Here is a 13156-nt window from a genome sequence, read left to right as displayed (position 1 = left end):
CTGAACGAACACGTAGAGCGTATTGGAAACCCGGTGGGAGTTCGGCGACGATTTCAGCTTCCTGCCCCACTGCAACGGCAATAAGATACGCTGTCTGTTTGATCGCAACTTTTCCAGCACCTTCCTCCTTTCCTCCTTTACATCCTTAACCTTTTCTTTCACAAGGTTCGGATCTCGATTTTTCCTTTCACTCTTCAACACTCCCTGAAGAGTTCCTCCGTGCCCATCGTCTTCATTCGACAACAGACTCTGACAGCCGCTGCAACTCGGCTAGATAGTGACGGTTCTCGACATAACACGTCCCGCGCGCAGCGCAGCTTTCGCGATGGAGAGCGCATTCGCCTCGCCCACCGAAAAGGTCCTCTCGACTCTGGGAGTGAACCCCAAGACCGGTCTTACTGATCATCAAGTCATTGCCTCACGCACCAAGCATGGCAAGAATGGTAAGTTGGCTCTTGCGACTTGAAACGAAACCCACGATAGTTCCGTGCTAATCGTCCGTCCGCAGTCATCCCCGAAGAACCTCCGACACCCATCTGGGAACTCATTCTCGAGCAATTCAAGGACCAACTCGTCATAATCCTCCTCGGCTCTGCCGCTGTCTCTTTCGTTCTGGCCCTCTTCGACAACGAGGAAGGTTGGAGCGCCTTCGTCGACCCAGCAGTGGTACGTAATCTTGGATGCGAATACCCACAATGCCCAGACTTTGCCCGGCTAACAATGCCGACTTCCAGATTCTGACCATTCTCATCCTCAACGCCGTCGTCGGTGTCTCACAAGAGAGCAGCGCCGAGAAAGCCATCGCCGCCCTGCAGGAGTACTCTGCCAACTCTGCCAACGTCATCCGTAACGGCCAAGTCTCCCGTGTCAAGGCTGAGGAACTCGTCCCCGGTGATATCGTCTCCGTCCACATTGGTGATCGCATTCCTGCCGACTGCCGCATTATCGCCATCGAGAGCAACAGCTTCAACGTCGACCAGGCTATCTTGACTGGAGAGAGTGAGAGTGTTGGCAAGGACTGCGATCATGTTGTCAAGGATGAGAGGGCTGTGTTGCAAGACCAGACCAACATGCTGTTCTCCGGAACCACTGTTGTTACTGGTCGCGCAAAGGCTGTCGTTGTCTTGACTGGATCTCAAACTGCTATTGGCGACATCCACGAGAGCATCACCGCCCAGATCTCCGAGCCCACTCCTCTCAAGCAGAAGCTCAACGACTTCGGCGACAGCCTCGCAAAGGTCATCACGGTCATTTGCATCCTTGTCTGGCTCATCAACATCCCTCACTTTAGCGACCCCAGCCACGGATCCTTCACCAAGGGTGCCATCTACTACTTGAAGATCGCCGTCTCTCTCGGTGTTGCCGCTATCCCCGAAGGTCTCGCCGTTGTCATCACTACCTGCTTGGCTCTTGGAACTCGCAAGATGGCCGCAAAGAACGCCGTGGTCAGAAGCTTGCCGTCCGTTGAGACCCTTGGAAGCTGCAGCGTCATCTGCTCCGACAAGACTGGTACCCTCACCACCAACCAGATGAGTGTGAGCAAGCTTGTCTACATCAGCGAGAACGGATCAGACCTTGTTGAGCACGATGTTGAAGGCACCACATTTGCCCCCAAGGGCTCTATCTCTCTCAGAGGCCAGACGGTTACCGATCTTACGCGCTCTTCTGCCACTGTCCGCCAGATGACTGAGGTTGCTGCCGTCTGCAACGATTCCAAGCTCGCCTATGATGCGGCCAAGGGCAACTTCTCCAACGTCGGCGAGCCAACTGAGGGCGCTCTGAGAGTTCTTGTTGAGAAGCTTGGACCGTGTGCGCCTTCCAACAGCAACCCCGAGGACTGTCTCCACTATGCCAGCTCTCAGTATGAGAGCCAGTTCCCCCGTCTGTCTACCTACGAATTCTCTAGAGATCGCAAGAGCATGTCCGTCCTTGTTCAGAACGGCCAAGAGAAGAAGCTCCTGGTCAAGGGTGCCCCTGAGTCTGTCCTTGAACGCTGCACTCACACCCTTGTTGGAGCCAACGGAAAGCGCCAGCCTTTGAACAGCAAGCTCGCCGATTTGATCGCCAAGGAAGTTGTTGACTATGGTAACCGTGGTCTCCGTGTTATTGCCCTTGCCAGCGTCGACAACATTGGTGAGAACCCCGCCTTGAAGTCAGCCAAGTCTACCGCGCAGTACGCCCAAATCGAGCAGAACATGACCTTCCTTGGATTGGTTGGTATGCTTGATCCTCCTCGCCCGGAAGTTGCGGCTTCTATCCGCCACTGCAAGAACGCTGGAATTCGTGTCATCGTCATCACTGGAGACAACCGCAACACCGCAGAGAGCATTTGCCGACAGATTGGTGTCTTTGGCGAGTATGAAGACCTCAATGGCAAGAGTTTCACTGGCAGGGAGTTTGAGAACCTGAGCGAAAGCGAGGCAAACGAAGCCGCCAGAAACGCTTCCCTCTTCTCCCGTGTCGAGCCCAGCCACAAGTCCAAGCTTGTCGACCTTCTCCAGCAACAGGGAGAGGTCGTCGCCATGACTGGCGATGGTGTCAACGATGCTCCTGCTCTCAAGAAGGCTGATATCGGTGTCGCCATGGGCTCTGGTACTGATGTCTCCAAGCTCGCCGCCGATATGGTTCTCGCCGATGATAACTTTGCTACCATTGAGGTTGCTATTGAGGAGGGTCGTTCCATCTACAACAACACCCAGCAGTTCATCCGCTACCTGATTTCCTCCAACATTGGAGAGGTTGTCTCCATCTTCCTCACTGCCGCTCTCGGTATGCCGGAGGCCTTGATTCCTGTTCAGCTTCTCTGGGTCAACTTGGTCACCGACGGTCTTCCCGCCACCGCGCTCTCTTTCAACCCCCCTGACCACGACATTATGAAGCGCCAGCCCAGAAAGCGTGACGAGCCCCTCATCGGCGGTTGGTTGTTCTTCCGCTACCTGGTCATCGGCACCTACGTCGGTGTTGCGACTGTTGCTGGCTATGCTTGGTGGTTCATGTACAACCCCGAGGGTCCTCAGATCAGCTTCTACCACCTCTCCCGTTTCCACCGCTGCTCTGCAGACTTCCCCGAGATCGGATGCCAGATGTTCTCCAACAGCTCCGCCAAGTCCGCCTCGACCGTGTCGCTCTCCATTCTGGTCGTCATCGAGATGTTCAACGCCATGAACGCGCTGTCCTCGAGCGAGTCTCTGCTGTCGCTGCCTCTCTGGGCCAACATGAAGCTTGTCTACGCCATCACCCTCTCGATGGCTCTTCACTTCGCCCTCCTCTACACTCCTTTCCTCCAGAACCTGTTCTCCATCCTTCCCTTGAACTGGTTGGAGTGGAAGGCGGTCTTGTACATCAGCGCCCCTGTTATGTAAGTATACTCCCCATTCTTGCTCGCTCGTGTACTGTTGCTGACTCTGTGTTTTAGTCTCATTGATGAGGTTCTCAAGGCTGTTGAGAGATCATACTTCAGTCAGACGAAGGCGATCAAGTCTACCAAGGCAAAGAAGGAGAATTAGATGGTTAGAGGCCAGCGCAAGCTAGACCATAGATCGCTTGTACCATAGTAGTAGCCCTGGCAACATTGCACAGAGCTGTACATAGACCATAGCAGCCAACGTCCAGACATAAAAGTCACACAAATAAGGACGTAAATCAAGGTCATTTGTCTAGTTCATGCAGGCTTCGGTAGCCATCTCATAGTGGATCACGTCCATCTATTGGTACAAGCTAGGTAGAAACCGTCCACTTGTAGCGGTTCTATCAAGTTTTCTCTTCCCCAACACCGAATTCCTCCGCGAGAATTAGTCTTGTCTGCCCTTGAGCAGTCTCTTCGTGACCTTGTCCTTCTCAATAATGTACACGTGCGCTCCCCATCCGGATAGTGCATCTCGGTCAACAGCGTTCAAGAGCGACTGGGAGATGGTTTCGAAGAGCTCATCGGGACCCTGCGTGACGTTCTACGTTAGTTTCTGCTAGCCTGCTTGGGTGATAGATTTGCCATGTGTCACGTACCAGATCCGGCTCCCATAAGCTCTCGCACATGCCGAAGAGCTGTTCAGACGCCGTACCAGATACGATGAAGTCCTTGGCGAAGTCGATGCAGCCGATGCTGTCGAAGCCGCAGATAAAGGGCTTGCCCGTCTTGGGGTCGAGGCCGGCCACGACGGGGGAGACAAAGTAGGGGCCGAAGCGGCGCTCGTAGAGGGAGGAGCTGACGAGGTTGGCGAAGGTGGTCGGGGCGATGTTGCGCTCCTCGCGGAGGCGGTACATGTTGACCTTGTAGCGGAAGAGGTCGCCGACGGTCGTGACGTCGGTGGCGAGGCCGGTGAGGCCGAGGAAGACGTCGCCGTACTGGAAGATTTTGGGGAAGTTGTTGGAGACGGTGAGGGCTTGGAGGCCGAGGCGGAGATCGCAGGCTATTGCGACGCAGTCCTTGCCGACCATTGCGACGCAGGCACCGCCATCTGTGGGGGGAGAGAGTTAGGAATTGGACTTCGATATAGAGGCAAAAGGACCTAGAGGATTAAGAGGAAGACGAACTGATGGAGAAGGGAGAGCTCTGGACTTTTGGTTAGCTGGAGGGGGTTTCCTTTTGCACCTCGAGGCTGAGGAGGGGAGGGGGAATGACGAGCGTACCATTTCGGGCTCCTAAAGCGAGTGACCGCTGGGTTCTCGGATGATTTGGAGGATTCTCAAAGTCGTTTTGTCGGCCGTGATTACTTCGTGATGGATCGTAGGGTTGGCCGTGTGGTGGTGCGTCGTGGGGTCGTCGTCGTTGATGGGGAGTGCTTCGTTTGGAGGTGGTTGTAGCTGCAATTGACGTTGAACCGATGCGGAATGCTGAGGTGTAGCGCTACCTGCCTGCTCTTGCTGGGTGCTTGGGTGCTACTGCAGGGCAAGGCAAACACGCATGGCGCGGCCGAAGCGGTCGGAAAATCCACGTACAGCAGGCCGGAGCTCGCTGATTGGCCTGAGCTTGGCTAGAGCAGCTTTCAGCGTGGTGGTCCTTGATGATGCACGTCCCACTTCCCCTCCCCGGCCAGGGCCCGGCTCCCGTCGCCTCTGCTGACGGAGCACCCTGACTGCCTACCTCCCAGCCTTACGTACCTCCCTTACCTGTACTTTCGTAGGACCTGTTGAACGACTCCGAGTACCTAAGAAACGACTGTTTGCCGTCTACAGTTTCTTGTTTCTAGTATTATCTATACAATAAGTGTTACGTACGGCCGACTAGCCAGGCTCAGTATTCGTACACACATTCACTTATCCTGGACACCTGGCCGGGCTGGGCTTTATGTCATTGTGTTTCGTCGTCCTTCCGCCAACTTCTACCTAACTAATACACTACCTGAGCTTGACGCAACGCCGCCCCCCCGCCGAGACTCGAACCCCGCCAACAACATATTGAACACGATACCCCAGATCAGATACCAATCCTGACCAAACAACCACTTCTTTGCGACTGATTCCCTTTTTTGTTGGAAGAAAAGGAAACTGCATTTTTGCCCACGGCATTTCTCACTCGCTAAGATGTCGCACGTGGTGGTCATCGGCACGGATTTGCGGAGAGCTACCGTCAAGGTCAGCCCAGGCACCTACATGACAGATGTTCTCCAAGAGGCATGCAAGAAGCTCAACGTCTCGAGTGACAAATACCTCTTGAAGTACCTTACTCGTCCAGGCCTTGCTCCATCGCATTAGGCTAATCGTTTGGTAGGCACAAGCAGAAGACAGTCGACCTCTCCGTGGTCTGGCGAGTGAGCGGCCTCACCCCCGGCGCCAAACTCGAGCTCGTCCAGAAATCCAAAACACCATCGGCCGTCTCCGTCGCACTTCAGTTGCCGATGCCCGAAGCCAACTCGGCACCTAACGGTCGTTTAATCGAGAAGCTACCCAGCGACTTTACGATATGGAAGGTACTGCGTCAGTTTGAGAGCGGCGTCGCTGGGAATGGAAAGAACTTCAACATCACAGCGCGGGGCATCGCGCAAACAACAAGCGGAGGCGCGAGCGGAAGCGGCCAGATGTACTATGAAACGCCAGTCCTGAACATTATGGGCCGGGACCTTTCCACGTTTGAGGACTTTCAGAAGACACTGTCGCAACTGGGATACAACTCGGGCAGCGTTCTGATTCGCTTGTCGTTCAAGAAAACGGATCGCATGCTGATCCAAGCTATGGAGGAAATAAGTCAATTCTTTTCTGAGGTTGAGGCAGAGGAGAAGAAAGCGGCCCCAACTCCAGCTCCGGCGCCCGCTACCGAGGGAACAGAGTCCACGGCAGTGGAAAGTGCAGCCGAGATGCCAAAGGGTACAACTGCCGAGCAGACAGGTGACATCCCAGCGCAAGACGAAGCAAGTCAGGAGGCGCCGGTAGCGGATGCCATGGATGTTGATCGAGCAGAGCCGACAGACCCTTTGCAACCTGTCAGCATCTTCCGGGCCCCAAGCGGAACGACTCCTGCGGCAGCCCTTGCAGATGTGCCAGAGGATGACTACGCCCCGACAATTGCTCACGCTCAGCTTCATCAGGCTCGACTCCAGCAGAGCGCAGTCAACAAGAGACTCCCTTCAGACAAGGAGCTGGAGGCGCAAAGACAGGCGGAAGAAGCCCGTCTAGCAGCTGTTACCACAGTTCCGATGAAGGTGCGGTTTCCGGACAACACATCAGCGCAGTGGACATTCGGCCATGAAGCTACTGGTGCAACCCTCTACCAGGGCGTGAGATCTGTCATGGCCCACAATACCCAGCCCTTCAAGCTGGCCATATCTGGCAGCAAGGTAATCATCAAGGATGACGAAAGCGCAAAGAACCGCTTGATCCACGACTACAAGCTCACGCGTAGTGTCTTACTGAATTTGGTCTGGGACGACAGCGTGCCAGTAGATATCCGCAAGAAGCCCTTCCTCAAGGGCAGCTTCGCTCAAAAGGCCCAGGATGTCACAATTCCTGACATTCCCAAAGGCGATGACACGAATGAGGGGCAGGCTGTTGCTTCGTCGTCGAAACCTGAGAAGAGGGAGGGCAGTGGGGATGGTATCGTTGCGAAGAAACTTCCCAAGTGGCTCAAGTTGCCTGGAAAGAAATAGACTGAGCATCTCTTGTACAATGTTGCAGTACTCGGCCACTTTCACACGGCGAGCATATTCATGGATTGGAGTTTCATGGGGCATAAGGTAAACCAGATAGAATATGGCCAAGTCGGCAATCAAAGAGCTCACGAAAGTATACCATCACGTCTAGGCAAGTGAAATACGGGCAAGGCCAAAGTGAATAGTCTGAGGTAGCAATGGGGTGTGCTTGAAATTTTGGTATTTGTCGTGAAGGCATCATCATTCCATGATGACACGGGGGAGTGTTTCCGTTAATTTGTTTTTAGAAATAGACCACAAACTTTTTCATGCTGTGACCACGCCCTTGACCCATATAAACCCAGTAGTTTGCCAGTCCAACACAACAACCCCGTTGCGCCCCATTTTGGTTTTGTCAACGACTTCTCTCGATGGGAAATCGTTTAGTGACCGACACGGCGGGACTCGGCGATGACGCGGGTCATTTCCTCGACCTTTCTCTTGGCGCGGCCGAAGGTGCCGAGCCTCTTCTTGGCGAGCTTACGGGCACGCTTGTCCTTGGAGTTGCGGAGCAACTCAATGACGCGGCGCTCGTAGGGGGCAAGGCTGTCGAGGGAGGAGTATGGTTAGCACCCAGAGTTGATGCGCAGTGTACGACACTTCGTGATGGTGTGAATTGGAACTTACCCGGAGACTTCCTTGACGACGTCACGGACGAAAGCGGTGCGCTTGCTCAGGTGGCCCTTGGTGCGGGAGACACGGGGCTTGACGACACGAGCGGTGGTCTTCTATATTTCCGAAACAATCACGACCGGTCAGCGTCCATCTTCTGCAAATGAGGTCCCCTCGTGGAGAGAGGTGTTGTGCAGAGATCCTCCACGAGGTGAGACGAAGCGGGTGTGGGGGGAAAAGGGGGCATTGCCGCCGATTTCCTTTCCTGATAGAATAGCCGATCCTTCTGTGTGTTCATCTTTCAATGTGTGTATCCATCTTCGAATCGTATTTCCATATCGATGTTCGAAAATTTCGTTTCGCAGAATTGTCGAGGGGCTTTTCTCTCAGGTCGGGACGGCGGCAATGATGATTGCGGTGGTGGTAATGGTTCGACATACGTGTCCTTTGTTGAGACCGGTGATGAGACCGGTCTTGACGGGCGCTTCCTTGGCCATCTTGAATGCTGGATGACGATGGGTTGTCGGGTTAGTATTGTCGTGATGGTCGGAGGGGGGAAGAGCCAAAAAGACGTCGACCGAAAAAAAAAAGTTGCAATGGTGGATTGGGAATTTCGGCGGGTGGGTTTGTGCGGTCACGTGCTTTGGGGTTTATCAAAGGCTGCATGTCGTTGGATTAGGTTTAATGGGGCTTCCCGGGTAGTGGAGACTTTGACAGGAGCTGGTTGGATTATGTCCTATGGGCTCTGATTGGCTCGTACTCCCAGAGAACGAAATGCCCGAATGCGCTGTCTACATATTCCGGATATGTCTGATGACCTGGTCCCATTGCAATGCCTCAATTCCGCATCCTCATACTATTAGTATGAAGCAGGGCCATTTCCTTACGCAAAGACATGACTGGTAGTCTTGAGGGAAACGACGTCTATGCAATGGACGAGACAACTTTTCAGGCAGATACCGGTGCTCACCTTGGGAATAGAGGCATCAGCAATGATTTGGCGGTTGTTTCTTTCTTCCACTTCGCCGACTTTCCCACACGACCAGCTCGCCGTGTATCCGTACGGTTTTGAAACCGGAGGTTACTATGCGTGTATGCCTAGGCCGTGTCTACGTGACTTGACTCGTCCATGGCATGCATCTCGTATCTGTACCTGAGCTCAGCCAACACGAGCCAGAGAGAAGTTGAGAACAGACGCAAGGCAGGCCCAGTACCTAATGTTGTTTCTTCTTTACTTCTTTGAACGGCCCGGCCAAGCCAGCCAGCCAAAGTGTCCACTCTGACAGCAGAGCCGCGCATCGGGATCGTCCGTCCAAGCTTGCCCGTTTACTTCGTCACTTGGTTGTCCCCTTACAGGATGGTGCCATGATCTTAGTCCCTCCAATTCCAGGTCCCTCATGCGCTGGAGCCATACCCGTACCATACTTGAGACTCTGGAGCCCCAGCCCCCTGAGCACAGCCTCTCGTACGTCCCTTGATAGAATAGTGCCGTCCACCCGCCTCAACAGCATTCGGAAAACCAAGGGTAGTGGGGCAGAGATCTACGTTTACCCAAGTGCCAACTTAGCCGTCGTATGGCGTCCGCTTCCAAGAAAGGGGGGATCTCAGATGTGATCAACAGCCCAGGCGTGGACCAGCGCAGGATGCCATGCTGGGAAACATGAAACATGCAGTGGCCAATCAGATCCAACATTTCCCCTGAATAAGGACCAAAATTCCCAGCCGACGAGCATCAACCTTCCACGCAGCACCGCTACTACTGCTACCATTCGTATATGCTACGTATGGCCAATCGTAAGTCCTGCACTAAAGCAACCTAGAAGTCCATCTTTAATGGCGGGCTGGGAATGTTTTTTCTCCCCTAATATGGAGCTAGGAGGCCACCTGCTTGGACCTCAGCCATCCCATTAAACGCGGGCGGGCCGGACGATTACATCAGGATCTGCGTATTGTTCTCGCCCTCCATGAAAGTTTAGCCATGCACCATGTCATCGTAGTCACTCCTGAAGAGCGTTTTCCTGCAAGGAACGGCATAGCGATCTTCTTTGTAGGTCTATGATTCTGTGCTTAAATCGGGTCTTGTAAGTAAAGGTCCAGTTGGGAGGCAGCTGCCTGCAAGACTAATAGATCAGCATAGTCCTTGAATTCTGATCATCCCATCTTTTCCGTCTTTCCATCTTCTCCTCAGTTCTTCGCACGCTTCATCCTCCTACCTTGGCACACTTTATCCAAAAGTCTATACCTACAATCCTTGATCATACCTACCACCATCGTAAATCAGAATACAGTCAAGTCATGAAGCTGTCACTACTCGTCATCGCCGCCCCCGCGGCACAAGCTGCGGTCTCATACATGTCAACTGTTCCCGACACGCTTATGGCCATGGTCGAGTCATCAGAAGACTGCAACCTACCCGACGACTTCCAAATTCAAAACTTTGCCGCCGAGTCAGCGGATGGCAAGACGACGGACTCGCTCGGCTTTACGTTTAACGACGACAGCACCGTCCTCAACACGCAATGCCACCTCAACGCCTCATCAGTGCCGGTGCCTGGTGACGGCCGGACACCGAGGTACGCTTGCGACAACGCTAGTGTGCAGTTCATCTGGCTGAATGGCACAATTACCGTCATCGAGAAGATTTGCCCTGGTGACGACGGGTAGGTCAACTGATTTCATTCACACGTAGAGCTGTGACGAGAATCCACGTAAAAATTGCTGACACATTTCGCGCAGTGCCGCCGACTACGAGGCGTCCGGGACGGCTGCGGTCCCGTTGGTATGCGACGGAGGTGCCGCGAATGGGACGGGCAACGCCGCCAGGTCGCACAGGCGTACAAGGAGGGCCGCCGTTGCATGCCAGTCTAACTCGGACGACATCCGATCGAGATTCTTCAGCATCCAGCCGGTTGGTTGAGAGGGCGGGGGAGGATAATCATGGGATGAACGTAAAAAAGCAAACAAGAAAAGACACAACAGCACTGTTCATGGATGATGAAACAGACATGAGTGAACGCACGCTGAGAGGTTGTTGGGTTACGGTTACAGATGTAGGCCCGAAACAGAACCTTTCCTGATGAGAGGAAAAGCAAAATGGAAATTATTCGTAATGAAGGCACGAGAACTACCAAATAGAACAATCAATAGACCTAGGCTTCCGCCCACTTTTCGCATGAGATGATCGGAATTGAAGTCACCCACCCACACTTCTCCTCAACACTCAGGTCCCAAATGGTCAGCAGGACTTCCAAGAGGGTGAGAAGACCCGCCCCCTTGACAGCTTTTCGCGGGGCATGACAGCCCGATCCTAGGTCCTTCCCCGGCAGCCACAGGGGAAGAGGGGCCTAGAGGGCCACCCAGGACCAACCGTTTGTCGGCAAGCGTCGCTTGGCCGCGCCTCTCCGCATTTTGCATGGAAGGCACTCCGTGCTTAGCACCTTCTTCACTGCCGCTTCCTTCAATTCGCTCTCTGCATGGCGGAATGACCTCACCACGCTCACCCTCACGAGATCAGCCCTGAGACGTCGGTATCCCGTCCAATTCTCTCTCCTCTTTCCATCCCCCTTCACAATTACCCCATACGAATACATCGTTGACCACACGCACCACTCGCCTCCATCTCAACAAAATACCTAATTTAGCAGGAGCCTGCACGGGTGCAATCGTCATCATGCGCTTTTGAAGGGTCAGGCTTTGAGGCTTTCCCTGCCGTTAAACGTGGTACATCGTCGCAATCGTCACAATCACAATCCAATCTCTCAACAATCCTCTTCCCAACGTCGCTGTATCTTCTAATAATCCTGCTCGCCTCTCCTGCTACATCTGGACGATTACCCTGCATTAAGTAAACAGAACGATTCTTCTGCGCAATGTCTTTCAGCCTGCGCGATCAATCATAGCCTACAATTCCGAAGGGACTAAGACGAGATTGCGAAACCGACCAGAGAAGAATGCTCCCTCCGATGCGACATCTCCTCTATCTCCTCCAGCTTGCGCCACTGGTTGGCCTAGCTTCAGCGACACCGTTCGACACCGCGCAGCCGCAGCCGCAGCAGCAACCCTTGCTATCGAGCAACGACACCAAGCACGCCGCACCCTCGCTGCCCGTCTCCGTCGAGCTTTTCCGATCCCTCGAGCGCACGTCGCGCATTGTCGACATCACCTACTGTGTCGGCACCTCAGGGATATCGCAGCCCTTTTCGTGTGTCTCGCGCTGCAAGGAATTTCCATCCTTTACACTCGTCTCGACCTGGAACACGGGCGTCCTGCTTAGCGACAGCTGCGGCTACATTGCCGTCGACCACGGCGTTCGCAGGCCCGGCGACGAGGACAGGTTCAATGGCAAGGTCGGAGAGAAGGCCATCATTATCGCCTTCCGTGGCACCTACAGTATTTCCAATACGATTATCGACTTGAGCACCATTCCGCAGGAATATGTGCCGTACCCATCTCCCGATGAAGGTGGCGAGGCACCCAAGGAGCCCCAACGCAAGTGCAAAGAATGCAGTGTCCATATGGGTTTCCTGACGTCGTGGCGCCAGGCGCGGAGGCTGGTCATCCCAGAAGTGAAGAAGCTGAGGGAGCAATACCCAGACTATGCCATTCACCTGGTCGGTCACAGTCTCGGTGGCGCTGTCGCCATGCTCGCGTCTCTCGAGCTCAAGGTCTCCTTTGGCTGGGACAATGTCAAAGTCACGACCTTTGGCGAGCCCAAGGTTGGCAACCAGGGCCTTGTAGACTATGTCGACGAGGTCTTTGGGTTGAGGGACGAAAAGGACGAGGACGTTTCGAAGCGGACCTACCGTCGCGTGACTCACGCCGACGACCCTGTGCCGCTGCTTCCGCTTACAGAGTGGGGATACAAGCCTCACGCCGGCGAGTTCTATATCGCCAAGGCTGAGCTATCTCCGTCTCTCGAGGACGTCGTGGCTTGTCGCGGCGACAGCGACGCGGGCTGTATCACCAAAGAAGACGATAGCTTCTTCGGGGCCAGGGTGAAGGACTTTGTCGAAGTTGCTACAAAGTCGACGGTGGCGCCGCCAGAGGGACTCGTCGAAGAGGCCCTCGTCGAAGAGGCCAACAGGTGGATCAAGAGGCTGCCAGGCTTCTCGGCTCGGCTGAAGCTTTGGCAGCTGCTCTTCGCGCACCGGGACTATTTTTGGAGACTCGGGCTGTGTATGCCCGGAGGCGACCCGGCGAATTGGGGGAGAGAGAAGTACGGAGGCGGCCATGATAGTTTACTGTCAGAAGAACTGTGAGCCCCGGTTCGATTTGCTAGCTGTCGTGTAATAGGTGTATATATATATATATATAGTTATATATATATGTGATAGTATGGGTACGAGTATGGGTTTGGCTTAATGAGTTTCGAAAAGCTGCGGTTTGTATAGCGCTTAAATGGAATGGCGGGCGTTCTCTTTCTG

General features: G+C 54.2%; 7 protein-coding genes across 7 annotated transcripts; 4 read left to right on the top strand and 3 right to left on the bottom strand.

Annotated features, from left to right (window-relative positions):
* Positions 1 to 88: 88 nt before the first annotated feature.
* BDP81DRAFT_197984 (calcium-translocating P-type ATPase) lies at positions 89 to 3715 on the top strand. The gene is made up of 4 exons (XM_060582508.1): positions 89 to 443; positions 509 to 666; positions 735 to 3358; positions 3416 to 3715. Exons 1-4 carry the CDS (start codon positions 326 to 328, stop codon positions 3504 to 3506), a joined length of 2991 nt encoding a protein of 996 aa, XP_060447768.1. The 5' UTR covers positions 89 to 325; the 3' UTR covers positions 3507 to 3715.
* BDP81DRAFT_197980 (proteasome component PUP3) lies at positions 3395 to 4728 on the bottom strand. The gene is made up of 4 exons (XM_060582507.1): positions 4627 to 4728; positions 4531 to 4549; positions 4003 to 4454; positions 3395 to 3935 (listed from the first exon to the last, which is right to left on the bottom strand). The coding sequence occupies exons 1-4, from the start codon at positions 4627 to 4629 to the stop codon at positions 3792 to 3794; spliced, it is 618 nt and encodes a 205-aa protein (XP_060447767.1). The 5' UTR covers positions 4630 to 4728; the 3' UTR covers positions 3395 to 3791.
* On the bottom strand, positions 4438 to 4970 carry BDP81DRAFT_371015 (uncharacterized protein; the record flags this gene model as incomplete). Its single annotated transcript, XM_060586621.1, has 2 exons — positions 4438 to 4549; positions 4627 to 4970. A coding segment is annotated over one exon (264 nt), but the record flags the coding sequence as incomplete, so codon positions are not given.
* A 550-nt stretch (positions 4971 to 5520) lies between these two features.
* Positions 5521 to 7079, top strand: BDP81DRAFT_314149 (UBX domain-containing protein; the record flags this gene model as incomplete). Its single annotated transcript, XM_060583970.1, has 2 exons — positions 5521 to 5654; positions 5708 to 7079. The coding sequence occupies 2 exons, from the start codon at positions 5521 to 5523 to the stop codon at positions 7077 to 7079; spliced, it is 1506 nt and encodes a 501-aa protein (XP_060447765.1).
* A 425-nt stretch (positions 7080 to 7504) lies between these two features.
* Positions 7505 to 7843, bottom strand: BDP81DRAFT_315468 (60S ribosomal protein L36; the record flags this gene model as incomplete). Its single annotated transcript, XM_060584090.1, has 2 exons — positions 7505 to 7667; positions 7749 to 7843. Coding segments are annotated over 2 exons (258 nt in total), but the record flags the coding sequence as incomplete, so codon positions are not given.
* Positions 7844 to 9534: 1691 nt separating this feature from the next.
* On the top strand, positions 9535 to 10938 carry BDP81DRAFT_423563 (uncharacterized protein). The gene is made up of 3 exons (XM_060590082.1): positions 9535 to 9814; positions 9871 to 10393; positions 10470 to 10938. Exons 2-3 carry the CDS (start codon positions 10029 to 10031, stop codon positions 10648 to 10650), a joined length of 546 nt encoding a protein of 181 aa, XP_060447763.1. The 5' UTR covers positions 9535 to 9814; positions 9871 to 10028; the 3' UTR covers positions 10651 to 10938.
* Positions 10939 to 11683: 745 nt separating this feature from the next.
* On the top strand, positions 11684 to 12991 carry BDP81DRAFT_459683 (lipase; the record flags this gene model as incomplete). The annotated part of the gene is made up of 1 exon (XM_060593568.1): positions 11684 to 12991. The coding sequence occupies one exon, from the start codon at positions 11684 to 11686 to the stop codon at positions 12989 to 12991; it is 1308 nt and encodes a 435-aa protein (XP_060447762.1).
* Between the last annotated feature and the right edge of the window lie 165 nt (positions 12992 to 13156).

The sequence above is a fragment of the Colletotrichum phormii genome (genome assembly GCF_030913505.1).
Source record: "Colletotrichum phormii strain CBS 102054 chromosome Unknown BDP81scaffold_6, whole genome shotgun sequence".
Classification (NCBI taxonomy): Eukaryota; Fungi; Ascomycota; class Sordariomycetes; order Glomerellales; family Glomerellaceae; genus Colletotrichum; species Colletotrichum phormii.
Note: the sequence above shows the minus strand (reverse complement) of the source record. Positions and strands in the feature narration are given on the sequence as shown.

What these genes read in the sequence shown, in the direction of transcription:
- BDP81DRAFT_423563 (XM_060590082.1), top strand. Translation starts at nt 10,029, where the DNA reads ATGAAGCTGTCACTACTCGTCATCGCCGCCCCCGCGGCACAAGCTGCG. An exon ending in ATTTGCCCTGGTGACGACGG is followed by an intron (nt 10,394 to 10,469) that starts GTAGGTCAACTG and finishes CATTTCGCGCAG; the next exon opens with TGCCGCCGACTACGAGGCGT.
- BDP81DRAFT_197980 (XM_060582507.1), bottom strand. An exon ending in GCTTATGGGAGCCGGATCTG is followed by an intron (nt 3,936 to 4,002) that starts GTACGTGACACA and finishes AACGTCACGCAG; the next exon opens with GGTCCCGATGAGCTCTTCGA.
- BDP81DRAFT_197984 (XM_060582508.1), top strand. Translation starts at nt 326, where the DNA reads ATGGAGAGCGCATTCGCCTCGCCCACCGAAAAGGTCCTCTCGACTCTG. An exon ending in CCTTCGTCGACCCAGCAGTG is followed by an intron (nt 667 to 734) that starts GTACGTAATCTT and finishes GCCGACTTCCAG; the next exon opens with ATTCTGACCATTCTCATCCT. An exon ending in TACATCAGCGCCCCTGTTAT is followed by an intron (nt 3,359 to 3,415) that starts GTAAGTATACTC and finishes TCTGTGTTTTAG; the next exon opens with TCTCATTGATGAGGTTCTCA.